This window comes from Budorcas taxicolor, chromosome 2 (genome assembly GCF_023091745.1).
Source record: "Budorcas taxicolor isolate Tak-1 chromosome 2, Takin1.1, whole genome shotgun sequence".
In the NCBI taxonomy this organism is placed as follows: domain Eukaryota; kingdom Metazoa; phylum Chordata; class Mammalia; order Artiodactyla; family Bovidae; genus Budorcas; species Budorcas taxicolor.
Window position 1 is genome coordinate 142296859 of NC_068911.1, and position 24055 is coordinate 142320913.

General features: G+C 41.2%; 1 protein-coding gene across 1 annotated transcript; it reads left to right on the forward strand.

Moving 5' to 3' along the window:
- The first annotated feature begins 509 nt into the window (after positions 1 to 509).
- On the forward strand, positions 510 to 22926 carry RPE (ribulose-5-phosphate-3-epimerase). Its single transcript, XM_052635436.1, has 6 exons — positions 510 to 631; positions 10600 to 10679; positions 16901 to 17040; positions 17415 to 17549; positions 18103 to 18189; positions 22155 to 22926. Exons 1-6 carry the CDS (start codon positions 510 to 512, stop codon positions 22275 to 22277), a joined length of 687 nt encoding a protein of 228 aa, XP_052491396.1. The 3' UTR covers positions 22278 to 22926.
- Positions 22927 to 24055: the final 1129 nt, after the last annotated feature.

Genomic DNA, 24055 nt, shown 5'->3' on the forward strand with positions numbered 1-24055 from the left:
TCCATGGACAGTCCATGGGGTCGCAGAGGCGGACGTGACTGAGTGACTTTCACTTTCACTGTATCTTTAGGAATGTTACTTCTATCTATGCTTGATAACAGTGTTTGTTTCTGCAGAAGCTTTGGTCCCCTTAAGATCATTAATTACTATACAAAAGAATCTGAAAAAGATGAAAGAACTTAACTAAAAAAGATTAAGAAACTCCTCAGAGGGCTGGGAGACCTGACAGACCAGGTTTTTAGTTTTTGTTTTTTGAAAGCCCTGTATTAAAAACTGAGGTCAAAGGAAGGAGGAAGGTGCCTCATTGCGAGGCCCCGCCCCTAAGCCCTTAAGGTGGCAGTCCTTCCCTCTAGGGGAGGCGGGACTTCCCCCTCAGGGCAGCTGCTTCCGGCGGAATCCGGAAAGATCTACGGAGAAGAGGTGGGACCAAAACTGCTCGGCCAATCTGGGCACGACGCCTTCATCTAGCCGGGCTCTTGTGCAGTAGCTTGCGTTGCAGCACTAGCACCATGGCGTCTGGTTGCAAGATTGGCCCGTCCATCCTCAACAGTGACCTGGCCAGTTTAGGGGCCGAGTGCCTCCGGATGCTGGACTCTGGGGCTGATTATCTGCACCTGGATGTAATGGACGGGTAACTCTCCGCGGGGTTCGGGCCTGGGTTGTCGCGTGGGGCGGGATAGGCTCCCATTGACTGAGTACCTGTTAGGTGCACGGCGTCCCTGTGCCGCGAAGCGCCTCACTCTGAACGCGGTACTGAGGAAGGGGCCTGAGGTGGAAACCCAGGAGGCTCCGCTTGGAGGGGACCTGGGCTGCGACCGTGTCCCGAGCCTCATCTCCTCCTCTCCCCCCCACGTAATGTGAATTCTTCTAGCACTTAGCACCCGGAAGCGGCCTTAAATCTCTAGGACCTATCTCTCACTTTCAGTTGGAGAAACTGAGGCCCAAGGGGATAGGCATGACTTGCCCAAGCTCATATAGCTAGTTAGTGGCATTGCTGGGGAGACAGACTTGTATAACGATGATGAGCTTTGCACCTGGAGTGAGAACGCCCGAGTTCTGCCACTTGCTAGGTTACTTGGGACAAGCCATTTAACCTCATTGAGCTTCAGTTTCATTCTGTGAAAAGTGGGAGTAATAACACTCTACAGCCCAGGCATCTTTGGAAGATGAAATGAGCTGGTACAGGTAGTTTACAATGCCTGGCACATGGTAAATTTTCTATAATTGATGATAATTGTTGTCTCATTGTTCGAATTTTGATTTTCCTATCTATTTTCTCTTCAGGCACCCTGCTCTTCAGGGAGGTCAGTTTTTTGTAAGTAATTTTTAAGCACTGTAGTTATAGCCCATAATCAATATTGTTTGAAATCAGATTGATGCTAGTTTCATAAGTTGGTTATAAAATGAGGAACAAAGCTAGAGAAAACAGTTAATACTCCCTCAAGTTTACGCACATTGTGACAGAGTTGCAACTTGCATTTGCCGCACTGATAACTGCCATAAGATCAAAACAGCCATTAACCATGGTTTGGAGCAGAAGAGTAAATTTATTGAAAATAGGTAAAATCTCTGTGTACCCTCATGCAAATATGCAAATTCCTGGTTTTTACAAAAATTACCAGTCATTTCCCTTTTCAGTGTCACTCATGAAAGATTCGTCTTCTTTGGTCTGGTTAGATCTGCTGTTTCTCTTTTCCATTTCATTCAGTTACTTCAACACTGTGCCCAACTGTTTAATGGCAAAATCTTAACCTTAAAGTTTTCCTCTGTCCATGGGATTTCCCAGGCACGAACACTGGAATGGGTTACCATTTCCTTCTCCAAAATATTACTTCTTCCAAAACATAGCTTTTTAGTGTGCTATCGCATGTCATTCTACTTACCTACTTTGTTTTTTGACACCTTTGCTTGAAAGCCCTGAACTTCCAAAAGTTACTGGAGTATGTACTTACAGATGGGTAGCTACATTTTTGTGTTTGAGATATAGAATGTGACAAAATTCTGAGTCACTTAGGAGTCTCGGGATAGAACAGACTTCCCAGGTGGTGCTAGTGGTAAAGAACTAGCGTCTGCTAATGCAGGAGACACAGGAGACACGGGTTCGATCCTTGGGTTGGAAAGATCCCCTGGAGGAGGAAATGGCAACCCACTCCAGTATTCTTGCCTGGAAAATCCCATGGACAAAGGAGCCTGGCAGGCTACAGTCCATAGGGTTGCAAAGAGTTGGACACAACTGAAATGACTTAGCACATATGAGTATAGTCTAACCATGTTTAAGTGAATGAATGGAGAAAATAATTTGTCCCAGTTTACCAATCAGAATATCAATGATAACAATAGGTAATGATAAATATAGAGCTCATAAAGAACACTCGATTTGTTTCTGTTCTAATACTTTTTTTTAGAGTTTTTTTTTCTTTTAAATTTATTTTTTATTGAGGGGTAATTGCTTTACAGAATTTTATTTCCTGTGAAACCTCAACATAAATCAGCCATGGTGGTGGTGGTGATTTAGTTGCTAAATTGTGTCCGACTCTTTCGACCCCGTGGACTGTAGCCCGCCAGGCTCCTCTGTCCATGGGATTTTTCCAGGCAAGGATACTGGAGTGGATTGCCATTTCCTTCTCCAGGGGATCTTCCCGACCCAGGAATCAAACCCAGGTCTCCTGCATTGCAGGCAGATTCTTTACCTACTGAGCTACAAGGGAAGCCCTGAATCAGCCATAGGTATACGTATATCCCCTGTTCTAATACTTTTTGTGAATTATCTCATGTAGCCCCATGAGCTGTTACCAGCACCAGAGTTGACAGTGAGGAGTCTAATATAAAGAGAGATTAAGTTCCCTTGTAGCTAGGAAATGGTGGAACCAGAATTGGAAGCAGGCAGCGGTTTGTTTTGTCTCAGAAACTGTCTTCTCTGGGTACTCGGCTTACAGAGAATGATTAAGATATTGTCTGTCTTTGAGAGACAGCTAGTTTATATTTTTGTTATTTGTTTCATATCCCCTACTGCACGGTAAACGCCCTGAAAGCAGAGCTCACCTCTATTCTCTGCAGGAAAAGCACTATGGCAGGCCTAGTTATAATTGGTTGGATGAATGGTTTTATCATAATAGAGGTATCTTCTAAGAAATCTCTTGCCCCTCCCAGGCCTATGGCAGTCCTTGAGCTTGTTAAGTAAATGTATTTGTTTTTTATTGACTCCTTTACCCTTTTACTGAGAAACATCTTGGTTTGAAAATAAGCAAATTTTACATACACTATTTTAAAAGCCTTTCCCTGTTAAGCATCACAACTTTGAGTTACTTTCATTCCCCTTTTGCAATAGGAAACCAGTTGGGGAGGTTCAGCCCCTTCCCCAGTGTCCCATCAGAACAGGCAGGGCCTGGCTAAATTGCAGTGCCGCTTAGGCCCAGGGTATGAACGAGGGGCTGTGGACTCCCTCCACTTTCTGCCTCCATGCTTTTCCTCTTCCTTGCCCTTTAAAAATCTTCAACAGTACATTGAGCTTGATGCACTGGTAGTTTTCTGGTCCTCTCTCTTTCCCTGAAGTCCCCACTGTGTCTTCTGATTAAAACTGAAGGACTTTGAAAGTCAGGAACAAGTTTTGGAAACACTGGTGGGTGGAGCATTAGTGTGGTTGGATATTTGAAGTAAAGGACGGGTGGATTTTTCTGGAAAAGAAAATTGGAGAGCATGTAAACATAAATGTGTCTTCACAGGAAGTGACTGGAAATGTATTGGTCTTAAATGTAGGAATAGAGCAAATAAGCAATTTCTAAATTAGTTGTTGTTGTCTGGTTGCTAAGTTGCATCCAGCTCTCTGTTACCCCATGAACTGCAGCATGCCGGGCTTCCCTGTCCTTCACTGTCTCCTAGAGTTTGGTCATGTTCATTGAGTTGGTGATGCCATCCAACCATCTCATTCTCTGTTACCCCCTTTTCCTCCAGCATTGTCTTTCCCAGCATCAGGGTGTTTTCCTGTGAGGTGGCTATTCGCATCAGATGACCAAAGTATTAGAGCTTCAGCATCAGTCCTTCTAATGAATATTCAGGTTTGATTTCCTTTAGGATTGACTAGTTTGATCTTGTTGTCCAAGGGACTCTCAAGAGTCTTCTAAGCACCACATTTCAAAAGCATCAATTCTTTGGTGCTAAGCCTTCTTTATGGTCCATCTCTCACATCCATACATGTGTACTTGAAAACCATACCTTTGACTACATGGATCTTTTTCAGCAAAGTAATGTCTCTGCTTTCTAATATCACTGCAGATGGTGACTGCAGCCATGAAATTAAAAGACGCTTACTCCTTGGAAGAAAAGTTATGACCAACCTAGATAGCATATTCAAAAGCAGAGACATTACTTTGCCGACTAAGGTCTGTCTAATCAAGGCTATGGTTTTTCCTGTGGTCATGTATGGATGTGAGAGTTGGACTGTGAAGAAGGCTGAGCACCGAAGAATTGATGCTTTTGAACTGTGGTGTTGGAGAAGACTCTTGAGAGTGCCTTGGACTGCAAGGAGGTCCAACCAGTCCATTCTGAAGGAGATCAACCTTCGGATTTCGTTGGAAGGAATGATGCTAAAGCTGAAACTCCAGTACTTTGGCCACCTCATGAGAAGAGTTGACTCATTGGAAAAGACTCTGATGCTGGGAGAGATTGGGGGCAGGAGGAGAAGGGGACAACCCAGGATGAGATGGCTAGATGGCATCACGGACTCGATGGATGTGAGTCTGAGTGAACTCCGGGAGTTGGTGATGGACAGGGAGGCCTGGCGTGTTGCGATTCATGGGGTCGCAAAGAGTTGGACACGACTGAGCAACTGAACTGAACTGAATGTCTCTGCTTTCTAATATGCTGTCTAGGTTTGTCATAGGTTTCCTTCCAGGGAGCAGTAGTAGTGTTAGTCACTCAGTCATGTCCAACTCTTTGCGACCCAATGGACTTTAGCCTGCCAGGCTCCTCTGTCCGTGAAATTCTCCAGGCAAGAATACTGGAGTGGGTTGCCATTCTCTTCTCCAGGGGATCTTCCCTACTCAGGGCTCGAACCTGGGTCTCTGGCATTGCAAGCAGATTCTTTACCACTGCACCACCGGGGAAGCCCTCCAAGGAGCAAGTGTCTTTTAATTTTTTAATTTCATGTCTGCAGTCACCATCTACAGTGAATATGGAGCCCAGGAAAATAAAGTTTGTCTCTGTTTCCACTTTTTCCCCTTCTCTTTGCCAAGAAGTGATGAGGCTAGATGCCATGATACTAGAATGTTAAGTTTAAGCCAGCTTTTTCACCCTCCTCTTTCACCCTCATCAAGAGGCTTTTTAGGTCCTCTTCCCTTTCTGCCATCAAAGTGGTATCAGCTGCATGTCTGAGGTTGTTGATATTTCTTCTGGCTATCTTGATCCAGGTTTTGATTCATCCAGCTCACCATGTCGCATGATGTATTCTCCATGTAAGTTAAATAAGTAGGGTGACAGTATATGGCCTTGCTGTACTCCTTTCCCAATTTTGAACCAGTTCATTGTTCTATGTCTGGTCTAACTGTTGCTTCTTCACCTGCATAAAGGTTTCTTAGGAGGTAGGTAAGATGGTCTGGTATTTCCATCTCTTTAAGAATTTTCCACAGTTTGTGGTGATCCACACAGTCAAAGGCTTTAGCGTAGTCAATGAAGTAGAAATAGATGTTTTTCTGAGATTCCCTTGCTTTTTCTATGATCCAGCGGATGTTGGCAATTTGAACTCTGGTTCCTCTGCTTTTTTAAAATCCATCATGTATATCTGGAAGGTCTCAGTTCACATACTGCTGAAGCCTAGCTTGATGAATGCTGAGCATTACCTTGTTAGCATGTGAAATGAGTGCAGTTGTGTGGTAGTTTGAGCATTCTTTGGCATTGCCTTTCTTTGGGATTGGAATGAAAACTGACCTTCTCCACGCCTGTGTCTATTGCCGAATTTTCCAAATTTGCTGGCATATTGAGTGCAGCACTTTACAGCATCATCTTTTACAATTTTAGATAGCTCAGCTGGAATTCCATCACCTCCATTAGTTTTTTTGTAGTAATGCTTCCTGAGGACCACTTCATACTCCAGGATGTCTCGCTCTAGGTGAGTGACCCCACCATCATGGTTATCCTGGTGGTTAAGACCTCTTTTGTATAGTTCTTGTATGCATTCTTGCCACCTCTTCTTAATCTCTTCTGCTTCTGTTAGGTCCTTACCATTTCTGTCCTTTATTATGCTCATCCTTGCATGAAATATTCCTTTGATATCTCCAGTTTTCTCAAAGAGATCTCCATTCTTTCCCATTTTGTTGTTTTCCTCTACTTCTTTGCATTGTTCATTTAAGATGGCCTTCTTATCTCTCTATTTTCTTTGAAACTCTGCATTCAGTTGGGTATATCTTTCCATTTTTTCCTTACCTTTCACTTCTCTTCTCAGCTGTTTGTAATACCTCCTCAGACAACCATTTTGCCTTGTATTTCTTTTTCTTGAGGATGGTTTTGGTTGCTTCCTCCTACACAGTGTTAGGAACTTCCATGGTTCTTCAGGCACTCTACCCAGATGTTATCCCTTGAATTTATTCATTGCCTCCACTGCATAATCAATAATAAGTAGTTTGATTTAGGTCTAATCTAAATGGCCTAGTGGTTTTCTCTACTTTTTTCAATTTAAGCCTGAATTTTGCAGTAAGGAGCTCATGAGATGAGCCACATTCAGCTCCAGGTCTTGACTTTGCTGACTGTGTAGAGCTTCTTCATCTTTGGCTGCAAAGAGTATAATCAGTCTGATGTTGCTGCTGACCATCTGGTGATGCCCATTTGTAGAATCATCTCCTGTTGTTGGAAGAGGGTGTTTGCTATGACCAGTGTGTTCTCAACAGAGTGTCTCTGTTAGCCTTTTCCCTGCTTCATTTTGTATTCCACGGCCAAACTTGCCTGTTAATTCAGGTAACTCTTGACTTCCTACTTTTGCATTCTAGTCCTCTGTGATGAAAAGGACATCTTTTGTTTTGGTGTTAGTTCTAGGAGGTCTTGGAGATTTTCATAGAACCAGTCAACTTCAGCTTCTTTGGCTTTAGTGGCTGGAGCATAGAGTTGGATTACTGTGATATTGAATGATTTGCCAGGATCATTCTTGTCGTTTTGAGATTGCATCCAAGTACTGCATTTTGGACTCTTGTTGGCTGGGAGGGCTACTCCATTTCTTTTCATCAATTCTTGCCCACAGTAGTAGATACGATGGTCATCTGAATTAAATTCGCCCATTCCAGTCCATTTTTGGTTCACTAAGATGTCGATGTTGACTCTTAGCATTTCCTGTTTGACCGTATCCAGTTTACCTTGATTCATGGACCTAACATTCCAGGTTCCTATGCTGTATTGTTCTTTATAGCTTCAGACTTTACTTTTCCCACCATATACATCCGCTGCTGAGCATCATTTCCACTTTGGCCCAGCCTCTTCATTCTTTGTGGAGCTGTTTCTCCACTGTGCTCCCGTAGCATATTGGGCACCTCCTGACCTGGGGGACTCATCTTTCAGTGTCATATCTTTGTGCCTTTTCATAAACTGTGTACGGGGTTCTCTAGGCAAGAATACTGGAGCAATTTGCCCTCTCCTCCAGTGGACCACGTTTTATCAGAGCTCTTCACTTTGCCCTGTCCATCTTGGGTGGCCGTGCACTACATGACTCATAGCTTTATTGAGGTACATAAGCCCCTTTCCCATGACAAGGCTGTGATCCGTGAAGGGGTCCTAAGTTAGTTAGGGTGATATAAAGCCAGGGAGATTTCACATTAGTACTAGATTTCTGACTTTTGAAAAACTTCCAGAAATTTCCAGTACTGGGCCCACAGTCTCACAGACCACCATTAGCCAGGCCAGATCTTCTTCATTTGTCCCCTGTCTCCTTCTGCCCTGTTTCAATCCTCCATGCTATCTGCCAACCCAGCCACCCACCCCTATCCCCACCCCCAACTGCTCTCTCTCTCTTAAGGCTCTCCTCCCTTGGACTTTTTTTTTCAGTTAGTTATTGTCAGTGAAGGGGCAGACAGGCCTTGCAGAGAAGAGCCTGAACTTTGGAGCTGGGTTGACTGCCTCCTGCACTTACTGGTTGTGTGAGCTCTAGCCTCTCTTTCTCATCTATAAAAATACAGAAAACAGTGGTACCTGTCTCACTAAATTGTTGGCATGATTTTAATGAGTTAATATGGTGGAATTGTTTAGAATGGCAGTTGTCCTGTATAATTCTTTATTAACCTGCATTCTGCCTTCTTGTCATCTAAGCTCAAGGCCTTGGTGCTGGGTGCTAAGTCATTTAAGTTGTATCTGCCTCTTTGTGACCCCATGGACTGTAGCCAGCCAGGTTCCTCTGTCCATGGGATTCTCCAGGCAAGAATACTGGAGTGGGTTCGCGTGCCCTCCTCCAGGGGATCTTCCAGCCCATGGAGCGAACCTATGTCTCTTACGTCTCCTGCACTGGCAGGCAGGTTCTTTACCACTAGCACCACCTGGAAAGCTCCGTGGTTTCTTCTCTTTGACAACACTTCCCACCCCACCGCCACCCCACTGCATCTTAACAGAAAAACCCCGTCAGTTGCTATCCTTGTTTCTGTTCTTACTGTTTCTTGCCATTTACCAACACCTCTTGCCTTGCTTCTTCCAGTTTACTCTCAGTCAGTTGTGCTACTACGGTGTTGTTTCCATCTTAATTTTTCATTGCTTCTCTGGTGGCTCAGCTGATAAAGAATCCACCTGCAATGTGGGAGGCCTGAGTTTGATCCCTGACTTGGGAAGATCCCCTGGAGAAGGGAAAGGCTACCCACTCCAGTATTTCATGTCTGGAGAATTTCATGTCTGATTCTTTGCAACCCCACTGTGTAGAACATGACCGAGCAACTTTGACTTTCTCTTTTAAAACCTTACTTGATCTGTATTAAAGTTCAAACAGTGAGCCTGGCATTCTGTATCATTTAATGTGACACAGTCTTGCCTTGTATTTTATTCATAGTAACCAAGGTGGGCAGCACCGTCTCCCTTTCTTTGAGCTTAACTTGGTTTTCTTTACCTTTGTTCATTTCTTTCCCCATCTTTACAAATTCCATTAATTCTGTAATTCCATGGGGATCTGGGGCTTTCCTGCTGGCTTAGATGGTAAAGAATCTGCCTGTAACATGGGAAACCTGAGTTTGATCCCTGGGTCGAAAAGGTCCCCTGGAGAAGGAAATGGCAACCCACTGCAATATTCCTGCCTGAAGAATTCCATGGATATGAACCCCATGCTCTATCCCTTTAAAAAAAAAATGCTATTCTACTTGCCTCTGGAACAATTACCTTATATTGCATACTTTAGCTTTTCTCTACAGGCCTCATTCAGGGTAATGCCTACTACTTTAACAAAAGAAAGCCTAGATTTCAGTGGCTTAACGTTATAAAGTTATATTTTTCCTTCATGTAGTAGTTTGGTGTGAATATCCTTCCATGCAGAAATTCAGGGACGTCAGAGTCCCCTTCCATCCCCTGTCTCTGCCCTTAAGGGCCTCTTTCCTGGCAGAAGGGTAAAATGAGAACAGAACAGGAATATATTCAACCTCCGGGGCTCTGCAGTGACACGCATCGCTTGTGTTCATATTTCACAGCCCTTTTGTGAGAATTAGTCACGTGGCCAACCTGGTTTTAAAGGGAGTTGGGAAATGTGGTTCTTGGCTGAGCTGGCTTCCTGCCAACAACTATACTGTAGCAGTCAGTCATGAATTGTGGTGAGTCATTAGCCCTCTCTTGGTACCAGTGAGATTGTAACCTTTTCTGTGGTGAGCAGAGAAACTCAAATTTTTTAAAGTAAAATATAGTACTCTGAAGCATCCAGCCTAAATGTTGAAGTGAGCTCGCCATACAACAAGAGAGCTGGAGTAGGGTAATGGTTAACTGCCTTGGGTCTGATTTCAGAAAGCCTTAATTTGAAACCTGCCCCAACGAATTATTAACTGGGTGACTTAGGGAAGTTATATCCTATGCTCCTTAAATGGAGATGATAACAGCATTTACTTCAGAGGGCTGTTGTGAAGATGAAACAAAATAAGGCACAATATCTGATATGTTACAAACCTTCAGTAAGTGGTGGTTATTAATATACCTTAAGTTTCTTTAGATAATCTTTAAGACAGCTTAAATAAACTTGTCATTTTGTTCCCTGTGGTAGAAGTAGATTAGAGATAGCCACAGGTGACCTGTGATAGGCTTAAGATTTGAGAAACCTTTATCAGAGTCTTGACCTTCCTAACTAGTATGTGACTTGGGCAAGTCATATGACTTTTGGGGTTTTGATTTTGTCATCCTTCATTTCTTCCTATCAGGGATTTTGAATTACAGCATTAAATTGGTCAATTATGTGACATTATGATTTACTGGAATATCAAGGAATTACTGCTCTGTAAAACTGAAATTCTATGGGTATTTTTAGTGTTTAAAACTGATGTTAAATGTTAAATTGAAAAATATTGCAATCGCAGATAATCTCCTGTTTGTCTATCAGGATACATTTTGAGAAAAATACAGAGACTGAATTGAAAACATTTTCAGAGTAAGATTTTGTTTGTCTTGTAGGCATTTTGTTCCCAACATCACCTTTGGTCACCCTGTGGTAGAAAGCCTCCGAAAGCAGCTAGGCCAGGACCCTTTCTTTGGTAAGTGGGTGTTTATGGCATCTGAAGCTGAGTATCTTGCTCAAGGAAAGGGGAAGTAGCTGGTTGATTTCTCAACTTCCAGTTTCACAGTGTACCCTTTTCCCTCCCCCTGTGCTGGGCCTTCATTGGCCTCCTGTAAGAAGCTGAACTTGCCCACTTCGGGGCCTAGGCACTTTGGCTAGAGTCTCTTCGCCTAAACTGTGTTCACTTGATCAGTGCTACCTCATCTTTCCACCTCAGATCCTATGTTGTTGTTTCTTCAGAGAGCCCTGTCCTAAATTAACCTTTTTACCTTGTTGATTTTCTTAGAATTTCTTTCAATCTGTGGTTGCTTTTATCAGACTCTAAACTCCTTAAGGGCAGGATTTCATTCACTTGGTTTGCGGTGGTTTTCCCAGAGCATAGCATAGACACACAGCTGAGGCTCAATGTGATTGTTAAATGAACTTAGGAATCAGTTAATATATGGTCTAGATGAGAAGTCGATTCATTGAAATTGGAGTGTTCTACAGGTCTCCCACGCTAGTAAAGTAATGCTCAAAATTCTCTAAGCCAGGCTTCAGCAATATGTGAACCATGAACTTCCAGATGTTCAAGCTGGTTTTAGAAAAGGCAGAGGAACCAGAGATCAAATTGCCAACATCCGCTGGATCATCGAGAAAGCAAGAGAGTTCCAGAAAAACATCGGCTTTATTGACTATGCCAAAGCTTTTGACTGTGTGAATCACAATAAACTGTGGAAAATTCTTCAAGAGATGGGAATCCCAGACCACCTGATCTGCCTCTTTAGAAACCTGTATGCAGGTCAAGAAGCAACAGTTAGAACTGGACATGGAACAACAGACTGGTTCCAGATAGGAAAAGGAGTATGTCAAGCCTGTACATTGTCACCCTGCTTATTTAACTTCTATGCAGAATACATTATAAGAAACGCTGGGCTGGAAGAAGCACAAGCTGGAATCAAGATTGCCGGGAGAAATATCAGTATCCTCAGATATGCAGATGACACCACCCTTATGGCAGAAAGTGAAGAGGAACTAAAAAGCCTCTTGATGAAAGTGAAAGTGGAGAGTGAAAAAGTTGGCTTAAAGCTCAACATTCAGAAAACGAAGATCATGGCATCTGGTCCCATCACTTCATGGGAAGTAGATGGGGAAGCAGTGTCAGACTTTATTATTTTGGGCTCCAAAATCACTGCAGATGGTGACTGCAGCCATGAAATTGGAAGAAAAGTTATGACCAACTTGGATAGCATATTCAAAAGCAGAGACATTACTTTGCCGACTAAGGTCCGTCTAGTCAGGGCTATGGTTTTTCCAGTGGTCATGTGTGGATGTGAGAGTTGGACTGTGAAGAAGGCTGAGCGCCAAAGAATTGATGCTTTTTGACTGCTGTGTTGGAGAAGACTCTTTTGAGAGTCCCTTGGACTGCAAGGAGATCCAACCAGTCCATTCTGAAGGAGATCAACCCTGGGATTTCTTTGGAAGTAATGATGCTAAAGCTGAAACTCCAGTACTTTGGCCACCTCATGCGAAGAGTTGACTCATTGGAAAAGACTCTGATGCTGGGAGGGATTGGGGGCAGGAGGAGAAGGGGACGACAGAGGATGAGATGGCTGGATGGCATCACTGACTCGACGCGAGTCTGAGTGAAGTGAACTCCAGGAGTTGGTGATGGACAGGGAGGCCTGGCATGTTGTGATTCATGGGGTTGCAAAGAGTCGGACACGACTGAGCGACTGAACTGAACTGAACAGGTCGGTGTACGCTCCACTTCAGTGTTGTAAGATAATGTGAATTAAGGTTTTTTTTTAAATCACGTAGTGACCTAGAAGTTACTCCTGTGGAATGTAGATTCAGCCCACATATCCTTGTCACTGCTGCTGATGTTTTAAACTAAGTTAGCAGAGCCTCTATTGCCAGATCTCTGGTACAGGAGGCATTTGGTGAGCTTTTATAAGTAATATGTATTTATGTAATTCATTACTTAATTTTAGTAAAACTTATATTTATTTATTGACCTTGTGGACCATTTATGAAGGGCTCTAGCTGTTCTGTTCAGTATGGTAATCACTAGCCTCATGTAGCTATTTAAGTCAGCTAAAATTAAAAATTGTTTCTTAGTGGCATTAACTGCATTGCAAGTTCTCAGTAGCCACGTGTGACTACTGTACCAGTGCAGTTGTGGAACACTGCTGACGTTGCAGGAGGTTGTTAGAGCCTCTGTAGGCCCGTTCCACTTGGAAGGCACCGACTATCAATTCATGTGACTCAAGGGAAACAGTGTTCCACCAATATGTTCACCATTTTGAAATTTCCAAATAATGGAGTAGAATCCTCTGATTACCTGAACTTTTTTTTTTTAATTATTATTAATGTTTTGGAAGCTGACTTTTCGAGGGTAAATTTATCCTTAAAACTATCGGAGTTGGATGAAAGTGTTCTTTGCCCTCTCACGCCTTGTACAGTGGCCACAGAATCCACCATTCTGGCTTTGTGTGGATTTAAAATATGTAAATTTTGTCTTTTTCCCTTCCTTTTAGTTGGTCTCCCAACTGTTACTTCTCACTGCTGTTTGACTCCCCCTCTCTGTGCCCCTTCTCTGCCCAACTCAGCTGCCACCCCCACCCCCCACAATCTGTTTTTTCATTCCTGCTTTTAGTTTGTTGTTTGGTGATAAACTTGCTAATCAGTCTTACCAGAAGACAATCTCAAGTAAAGATGAATGGATTTCATATGCTTTAGTGTTTGTGACCTTTGTTTTTTATCTTATATGTTGTTTGTGTAATTCTTGGATACTGGTTGTTGGTTAATTGGTACATTATATATCTTAGGAGTTAGATCACAAGCTGTATGTATAACTGCTAAAGCTTTTAACAATTCAGTCCTAATATTGAGTAGAATTTACTGTCTTAAGATGTAACGTGGTAGGGAAAAGTCATTTTTGCTTATCTAAATCAGTGGTCTTCAAGTATGGTGTGAGGACCTGTAGGAGTCTTTTTCAGACAGATGCGACTGAAGCGACTTAGCAGCAGCAGCAGCATGATGTCATAACTATTTGTAGTTCGATTTGTAAATTGTACTGATATTATTTGCATTATTTGTACCGATGGTGCAAAAGCAGTGGTGAATGAGTCTGCTGATGCCCTAGCCAGAGATAAGGCGGTTTTACTGAGCAGGTAATACTGAACAGGTTACTACAGGTATTGTGATGTTCTTACACACCATGCCTTCATAGTAAGTATCCTTGAAGAATTGGAACAGGTGATAGATTTAGTAAATCTTGATTCTTGAGCATGCGTCTCTTTAGTATTTTGTGTAACGAAGCAGGAAGGTAATACGTACGAAGCCCTTCTGTTGAACCCTGGAGGATGATCATTTCCTTGAGGAAAACCACTCATTTCATTGTCTCGAGCTGTAGACTGCAAGTGCTGGTTTTTTCACAAAGACCATTTTCCATTAAAAGAATAACTGACAATGAACTGTGGTTATCAGACTTAGATATTTTCCTGATATTGTCTTTAAAATTAACTACGTGAACCTGTCATTTCAAAGAAAGCAGCTCATCAGTTTTCGTTGCCACTGACAAAAGTTAGAATTTGCAAGTGAAAATTGAAATTTTGGAAAACTTATATTTGCTGCTTTGAGCTTGAAAGCTTCCCAATGCTTAACAGCTTCTTTGATAAGATCTGTAGTGACATTGACAACATGGGTTTTGGATAGTATATAAAGAAATGTGTCACTGTTTGGAAGATCTGTGTAACTCAGTGAACCAATAGTACTTAAAAGAGCTGTTCAAAATACAGACTAACGAGTTTTAGCATTAACAAAGTATGGAAAGGTCACTGACAGGATTTATAGATTCCACACTGCCAGTAATCTTTCATACTGCTTGTTGAGTTTTGGGGTAGAAATGGTAGACTATCCATACTTGAGTGAAAAGGCTGTGCATGTAGGGACGCCTCCCTTTTCTGTGCATTTTTTTCCCTACTATAAAACAACAGATTGAATGCAGAGCAGATGTGAGAATACAGGTGTGTATTCTCTTAAGCCAGGCACTGCTGCTGCTGCTAAGTCCCTTCAGTCGTGTCTGACTCTGTGCGATCCCATAGACGGCAGCCCACCAGGCTCCCCCGTCCCTGGGATTCTCTAGGCAAGAGCACTGGAGTGGGTTGCCATTTCCTTCTCCAATGCATGAAAGTGAAAAGTGAAAGTGAAGTTGCTCAGTCGTGTCCAACTCTTAGTGACCCCATGGACTGCAGCCTACCAGGCTCCTCCATCCATGGGATTTTCCAGGCAAGAGTACTAGAGTGGGGTGCCATTGCCTTCTCCAAGCTAGGCACTACCTACTCGCAAAAATGTAAAATAATGCAACTGTTACATTAACATGTAATGGATTTATAGTATCATTTTTTTATGACTGACTTAAGTAGACACAAAAGCTTCCCTCATATTTCACATGGTGAAGAATCTGTCTGCAATGCGGGAGCCCACCTTTGATCCCTGAGTCAGGGAAGATCATCTGGAGAAGGACATGGCAACCCACTCCAGTGTTCTTGCCTGGAGAAAAGCCTGAAAGGCTACGGTCCATGGAGTTGCAAAGAGTCACACACGGCTGAAGTGACTTAGCACACACAAATAGACACTAAAAGTTTTTTTTTAGTTTGCCTTTCTAATACATTAAATATTGATAAATATGACCCACATCATCAGTATTGGGGTGGAGGAGTCTTCAGTAATTTTTAAGAGTGCAGAAGGAGTCTGACAGTAGAACATTTGAGACCTGTGTTGTGATTACAGGCAGAGTCGCTGAGTCATTGATTCTCCGAACACCAGAGAATGTCCAGTGACGGTTGCTGGTGGTGACTGCACACTGGAGATTGAGTAGGGATGACTTAGCTGTCTAGTCTGGTAACTTAGGAATGAATAAACTTGGTCTCGTAAACCAGATTGAATTTTTCTTGTTTATGATATGAAGGAAAAACACACCAAATTGAGTTTATCTTCTGAAAACAAAGTTTTGCCTATTGAAACGTTCTATTTTTGTTACTTTTATTAGTTTAGAAATATAAATGTTAGCCTTGACTTCGTTAATCAGGCTCTATACTCTGTTTTCCTGATGTTTTTCAAAGCCTTGTTGCATTTTATAAATCTTCGCTACTGAGTTCTGGAATACTCGATTTTTTCTTTCTTTAACATAGCTTTGCTGGATCAGAAATGTGCTCTCTGTTACGAAGCAAAAAGCCCAAAACTCTTCTCACTACTGTCTGGCGCAGGAGAGTTTACCGTTTTCTTCTTTTCCTGCATCATTTCTTGCTTTCACTTCTTTTAAGCTGCCCTCTCTTTCCCGTGGAATGCTATTAATATTATGTTTTAAGTCGAGATGTTTAAGAAGGCCACGCTCGTTTCTTCCCAAACATTTTCATATGATTTGAGCTTTAGATTTAAGGACACGTGGCAGGCTGCTTCTGGTTAACATGATCTTTCCTCTGAGTCTGTTCCTCCTTTTGCAGTTGTCTGCCTCTTAGTGGTGACAGTTCTGTTCTGGCTCCTTAGGCCCACATCCTTGCACCATCTGACCCTTGTCTCACTGCGCACATCTGAGCCACAGCAGCCCCTCTTGGCCCTGCCTTCAGAAAATATCCGGAATCCCCACCACTGCTCACCATCTGCAGTCACTAGGTTTATTGCCTTGATCTTCGAAGTTAGATCTAAGTACTGCAGTATTTGTTCTGTGTCATTCAAAATAAAACCTGACGGTCTACAGGGTTCTGTAGTTTTATCCAGTGTTTCTCTTACCTCATCCTCCCTCCCCAGTGCTGCCCCCACCCCACCCTGACTCCAGCAACACTGGCTTTGTTTACTACCAACTTTACTTGTATTTACTCCTTTATTTGTCTCCCTAAGAATGTAATCTAAGTTTTTTACAATGATATTTCCTGAACCTGAACTTAGGTTTCCTGATTCCTAGTTACTACTTCTCATAAATAGTGCTGTAGGCTTTTTGTGGAAAAACTTTGGATTTTTTTTTATAAATGTGTTTAACCAAAACCTTATCTTAAGGATGCAGGGAAGCTATCTATGCCGAAACTTCTATTTAACAATTATCATGATGCCAGAAGAGTCCATATCTGAAATAGCAAAAACTACAGATTGACTTCAATAATATGAGCAGCTGTTTTCCTTTTAGTAATAGTTAGGGGATATGTCTTTTCTTTCCAGACATGCACATGATGGTGTCCAGGCCGGAACAGTGGGTAAAGCCAATGGCTGTAGCAGGAGCCAATCAATATACCTTTCATCTCGAGGCTACTGACAACCCAGGAGCTTTGATCAAAGACATTCGGGAGAATGGAATGAAGGTAAGAGCTTAGCAGTGAGGGTAATGTTTTATACTATTCATTCTCAGAGTTGGGAAAGTTTGGTGGAAGACCCAAAATGATAGGTGAAGAAGACCAGATGTAGACAGCTGTTTTTCAGCATTGAAGCTAGACTTTAAGTATAACATGTTTGTCAGATAAAATCAATACATTCTACTAATGTTTTCTAGAAATTGCTACCTTTTAGAAACATTTACTTGTGATATCCATGTTGACTTAAAAAACAATTTACAGCTGAACAATTTATGTATGTATTCCATTTTTTAAGAATAGAGCTTCCTACTGGGCCTGATAAACCACAATAATGTAATATGGAAATAGTTATTGATGTGATGTAACAAATTTGTTTGTTACAGGTTGGCCTTGCTATCAAACCAGGAACTTCAGTTGAGTATTTGGCACCATGGGCTAATCAAATAGATATGGCCTTGGTTATGACAGTGGAACCTGGGTTTGGAGGGCAGAAATTCATGGAAGATATGATGCCAAAGGTAAAAAAAAGTATTTGGTTCTGGAGTAAGGTTGTTGATTGTGTATATTTATTCAGTAAGCATGTATTGGGCTACTTGTATGTTTGGGCTGCTTGTATGTTTATGCCTTACTCTGAAGGCAGGGAAATGGGGGTGCCTACATATCATTGGAATATGGGATGAGAGATGCCCAAAGAGATTTAGGTTTGGAGATCAGAAGAGATAACCACGTATTAGTTTCCAAAACCATTGGAAACTGTTCTGGAAACTGTAACCTGTAGATGGAATTTTCATTGAATATTGAGGGTTTTATCTTTGCCTTATTTCTGTGAACTATACTTTCGGCAAGTCCATGACAAATTCAATGCCATTTGGCCAACAGAGCAAAGCTTGCTTTTATGAAAGTTTGTTTCAGTATATTAAGATGGCTTTCCCCAGTCATAACTTTTATTGATATAAAGTTACTCTGTGAGACATTTGGAGTCATATTTTAGTGGCCATTTCATTTTTTGTTTAATGTGCTTTCCCTCTACCTGTCCACTTAGGAGTCATTTATTTCCTTGTGTATATCTAGGTTCATTGGTTGAGGACCCAGTTCCCATCTTTGGACATTGAGGTGGATGGTGGAGTAGGTCCTGACACTATCCATAAATGCGCAGAGGTGAGACTGCTCCTTGATGGCAACCTGGACCAATTTCCTATCAAATGTAATGCCAGGACAGATCTTGTCTACCAAAGAGATTTCCCCTACACTTCCTAAATAGTCTTTCTTGGAAAAGTATTGTTTGTTTAAATGTAAAACTAGGAAAGTAAATAGTAAGTCCTAGCTATCTCAGTAATGATGAAAAAATTCTTTGAAAGAGGAATGTGCTGACTGCCAGCCTGTGTAATATCATTGAGACGTTCCAGGGCCTTTGAGACAGTTTTCCAAAATAGGGAATCTTCCTGTTTTGTGTGTGTGTGTTTTTTTTTTTTTGCTTCCTATTTTTGCTTCCAGTGTTTTGTGTAAATGTCACACACTTTTCTGCTTGATACTTATCAAAAGCTTGACTGTGATCAGTATGAAGATGACACTGGACACACAGACAGTGAGCATATATCTTTTGACCCCTGTAGAATTCATTTTTACTGATCTGTGCTTTGTCATTAATACTGTTTCTGCTTACATTGAGACATATGATCTCTGTTCGTCTCCAAGGCAAACCATTCAATATCACAGTTATCCAAGTCTATGCCCCAACCAGTAATGCTGAAGAAACTGAAGTTGAACGGTTTTATGAAGACCTACAAGATCTTTTAGAACTAACACCCAAAAAAGATTTCCTTTTCATTATAGGGGACTGGAATGCAAAAGTAGGAAGTCAAGAAACACCTGGAGTAACAGGCAAATTTGGCCTTGGAATGCGGAATGAAGCAGGGCAAAGACTAATAGAGTTTTGCCAAGAAAATGCACTGGTCATAGCAAACACCCTCTTCCAACAACACAAGAGAAGACTCTACACATGGATATCACCAGATGGTCAACACCGAAATCAGATTGATTATATTCTTGGCAGCCAAAGATGGAGAAGCTCTATACAGTCAGCAAAAACAAGACCGGGAGCTGACTGTGGCTCAGATCACGAACTACTTATTGCCAAATTCAGACTCAAATTGAAGAAAGTAGGGAAAACTGCTAGACCATTCAGGTATGACCTAAATCAAATCCCTTATGATAATACAGTGGAAGTGAGAAATAGATTTAAGGGTCTAGATCTGATAGATAGAGTGCCTGATGAACTATGGAGTGATGTTCGAGAGTGCCTGATGAACTATGGAGTGATGTTCGTGACATTGTACAGGAGAGAGGGATCAAGACCATCCCCATGGAAAAGAAATGCAAAAAAGCAAGATGGCTGTCTGGGGAGGCCTTACAAATAGCTGTAAAAAGAAGAGAGGCGAAAAGCAAAGGAGAAAAGGAAAGATATAAGCGTCTGAATGCAGAGTTCCAAAGAATAGCAAGAAGAGATAAGAAAGCCTTCTTCAGCAATCAGTGCAAAGAAATAGAGGAAAACAACAGAATGGGAAAGACCAGAGATCTCTTCAAGAAAATTAGAGATACCAAGGGCACATTTCATGCAAAGATGGGCTCGATAAAGGACAGAAATGGTCTGGACCTAACAGAAGCAGAAGATATTAAGAAGAGGTGGCAAGAATACACGGAAGAACTGTACAAAAAAGATCTTCACGACCGATAATCATGAGGATGTGATCGCTAATCTAGAGCCAGACATCTTGGAATGTGAAGTCAAGTGGGCCTTAGAAAGCATCACTACGAACAAAGCTAGTGGAGGTGATGCAATTCCAGTGGAGCTGTTTCAAATCCTGAAAGATGATGCTGTGAAAGTGCTGCACTCAATATGCCAGCAAATGTGGAAAACTCAGCAGTGGCCACAGGACTGGAAAAGGTCAGTTTTCATTCCAATCCCAAAGAAAGGCAATGCCAAAGAATGCTCAAACTACCACACAATTGCACTCATCTCACATGCTAGTAAAGTAATGCTCAAAATTCTCCAAGCCAGACTTCAGCAATATGTGAACTGTGAACTTCCTGATGTTCAAGCTGGTTTTAGAAAAGGCAGAGGAACCAGAGATCAAATTGCCAGCATCTGCTGGATCATGGAAAAAGCAAGAGAGTTCCAGAAAAACATCTATTTCTGCTTTATTGACTATGCCAAAGCCTTTCACTGTGTGGATCACAATCAACTGTGGAAAATTCTTCAAGAGATGGGAATCCCAGACCACCTGACCTGCCTCTTGAGAAATCTGTATGCAGGTCAGGAAGCAACAGTTAGAACTGGACATGGAACAACAGACTGGTTCCAAACAGGAAAAGGAGTACGTCAAGGCTGTATATTGTCACCCTGCTTATTTAACTTATATGCAGAGTACATCATGAGAAACACTGGACTGGAAGAAACACAAGCTGGAATCAAGATTGCTGGGAGAAATATCAATAACCTCAGATATGCAGATGACACCACCCTTATGGCAGAAAGTGAAGAGGAACTGAAAAGCCTCTTGATGAAAGTGAAAGTGGAGAGTGCAAAAGTTGGCTTAAAACTCAACATTCAGAAAACGAAGATCATGGCATCTGGTCCCATCACTTCATGGGAAATAGATGGGGAAACAGTAGAAACAGTGTCAGACTTTATTTTTTTGGGCTCCAAATTCAGATGGTGACTGCAGCCATGAAATTAAAAGACGCTTACTCCTTGGAAGAAAAGTTATGACCTACCTAGATAGTATATTCAAAAGCAGAGACATTACTTTGCCGACTAAGGTCCGTCTAATCAAGGCTATGGTTTTTCCAGTAGTCATGTATGGATGTGAGAGTTGGACTGTGAAGAAGGCTGAGTGCCGAAGAATTGATGCTTTTGAACTGTGGTGTTGGAGGAGATTGTTGAGAGTCCCTTGGACTGCAAGGAGATCCAACCAGTCCATTCTGAAGATCAACCCTGGGATTTCTTTGGAAGGAATGATGCTAAAGCTGAAACTCCAGTACTTTGGCCACCTCATGCGAAGAGTTGACTCATTGGAAAAGACTCTGATGCTGGGAGAGATCGGGGGCAGGAGGAGAAGGGGACGATCCAGGATGAGATGGCTGGATGGCATCACGGACTCGATGGACGTGAGTCTGAGTGAACTCCGGGAGATGGTGATGGACAGGGAGGCCTGGAGTGCTGTGATTCATGGGGTCGCAAAGAGTTGGACACGACTGAGCGACTGAACTGAACTGAACTGAACTGAACGCTAGAAAACTAATATTTATTTGATTTTTATGAGGAACATTGTTGGACAATGCACTGTATTGTAGCACAGCAGTGTATCTCTCATTGGATAGATTTTTCTCAGCTTCAGCGGTTCTCTCAATGGTCCCCCTTTCTTTCAGCTCTGAATCATATAACAGATTGGATTTTCCTCCCTGAGTCAAATCTCAGATAAATTTGAACTCATTTTTATAAGTTATCAGTTTTACTCTTTGATTTCATATTGAGAAACATCTTGAAAATCTTTTTTAAGCCACCTCAAAACCATTCTGGAATGCAGAGAAGCATACATCAGCATATGTTCCATTTCTACTGGCATCAAAATGAGAAGATATTTAAATGTAGTGTTGCCATATTTTATGGATTATCTCACATTTTAACAGTACTTGTCCTTTTAGACTGTCTGCAAATTCCTCTACATAGTTCAAAGATGAAAAGATTGATTTTTTTTTAGGAGCTGAGGAGGCATTGGTACATAAGGGGAAAACTTTAATAGAGGTGAAGATTAAAGGTTTTAGATAAAACCTTATCTAAGTATTAGCAGAGATGCACTATAGTTTATTTAGAAGAGGGTTAGGGGTTACCAAAAAGTCAATGTTTCTTACACGTTTAAAAATAATTTCACATCCTCTTTTAAGTGTTTCAGCTTCTTTCTTCATTGAACTAGCTGCTTAAGTATATTCATCTTGAAGTGGCTTTTATACAGTTAAAGTGCTGACTGCTAGATATAAGGGTAGAAACTCTAGTCTGGGAGTTCTGTTTTAGGTTTTACCACATCTTCCTTTGAGGCATAACCTAAAGTGTTTACTTCTTTCAGGCAGGAGCTAACATGATTGTGTCTGGCAGTGCCATTATGAGGAGTGAAGACCCCAGATCTGTGATCAACCTGTTAAGAAACGTTTGCTCAGAAGCTGCTCAGAAACGTTCTCTTGATCGATGAAACAACAAGGAACCTGGTGTTTCTGCTTAGGAGATCTCCTTTTTACTGAAAAACAAGAATATTGACTACCAAATCATACCACAGTTGAGGCAGTGCTGCTTTTCTGAGCAATTACTCTGTCCAGTGACTAAAATCCATTATGCAGAATGTTCCAAGAGGTTAGAAATTGGTGTGTATAACTACATTTTTAGTGATGGAATTGAAAGATTAGTGTGATAAAATACCATTTTTACTGGGAGACTTGATTTTTATGAAAAGTAAAAATATGGCTGTATTAAGGTTACAAGCAGAAAAGTGTCTTAATGCCTAAGGAAGGCCTGTTAGCTACTATGAAAAATTTTTTTTCTGAATTTCTAAAAAGAATTTTCTTTGGTTTCTTTACTGTTTTCTGAAAGCAAAGGAAGTTCTTCAGTTTTTCCTGTTTCGTGTCATTTTTGATTTGTGTGTGTGCTAACTAAGTTTGCATCTGATTAGGAATGGCATACTTATTCTCCTAGCTTCAAAAACATTTATTTTTTACTTTGCACCTTATATTTGATATATTAAAAAAAATGTATTATGAAGCCCAGGGATTTTCAAGTTGTTCTAAAATATGAGCACAAGTTTTATCAGGGTATTTTGTTAGCTGTCTTAGAAGGACAGATTATTCAGTGATCTCTCACTGCCCCCCCACCCCCACCCCCTTTTGCTAGCTCTATGCTAAAAAAAGAAAAAAGGCCTCTATTTAGAAGTAATATTAAGTTGAATCCTGACCCTTCTGTTTGTTTGATCTTAGCAAACCAAATCAGCCAACCTCTTTGAGCTTCTACTAACTGATTTATACATTGAATGTAATTATGAGAGTGTGGTATTGTGTTGAGGATTAAAAGATTATTATATATGTAAACTTCCACTATTCCTAGAATTGTAAGGGTGTGGAATTGAACATGCCAAGGCAAAGTAGCTATTAGATAAATTTGTGTTGTAGATTATAAAGTACGTTGATACAATCTCACGAAACCTACAGTCAGTTCTATGAATGGTAAAACAGGTGTGTTTGTCCCCATTAAAAAAAAAATGAAGATACTGAAACTCATCAACATGCTGGTATGATGGAAAGAATCCAGGAAAGCATAGGATTTCTGCTCTGTACTTTTTTTTTTATAGATGGAGCGCTTAAGAGGTGGATTAAGCAAAGGAAGCTTAATTGTCTTATTTCCAGTCTAACTTTTAAACTAGAAAAACCAATTGCTAAGAATATTCTGCAACTAATGACTTTTGACTCCAAGGATATATATTTTATTAATCCAAGAAAGACCAAGTAGGCTAATATATGACAAAGTACAGAGTTAATCCATACACTGTTTACTATTGTGTCCCAAATTACACTTTGACAGTACATATGTATTACCTACTTCATTCTTGTAAATACTCTTGCTATGAAATGCACATGGTAAGAAATAACAAGACCAATGTCATTAAACTTTTTCAGGCTACTATGAGTTTTGAGAAATAAGCTTTGGAAAATAGGAACGTTAACACTTTTAAGCATGGCGTAGAGCTTCCTTGGTTTCTTCTGTGTTTTCAAGGTAAAATTTTATTTCTTACTGTTTATTTTGGCTTAGGAAAGGCTTTGCCACACAGATAGACGACAAGGCATATAGAAATAGACACAGCCAACACAAGGCATATAGAAATAACTTTTTAATTAAAAAACTTACATAGAGGATTATAATATCAGACATGACAAAAAAAAATTGAGTTTATTTGCCTGGACAACTTGGGTTTGTTCTGGCTTT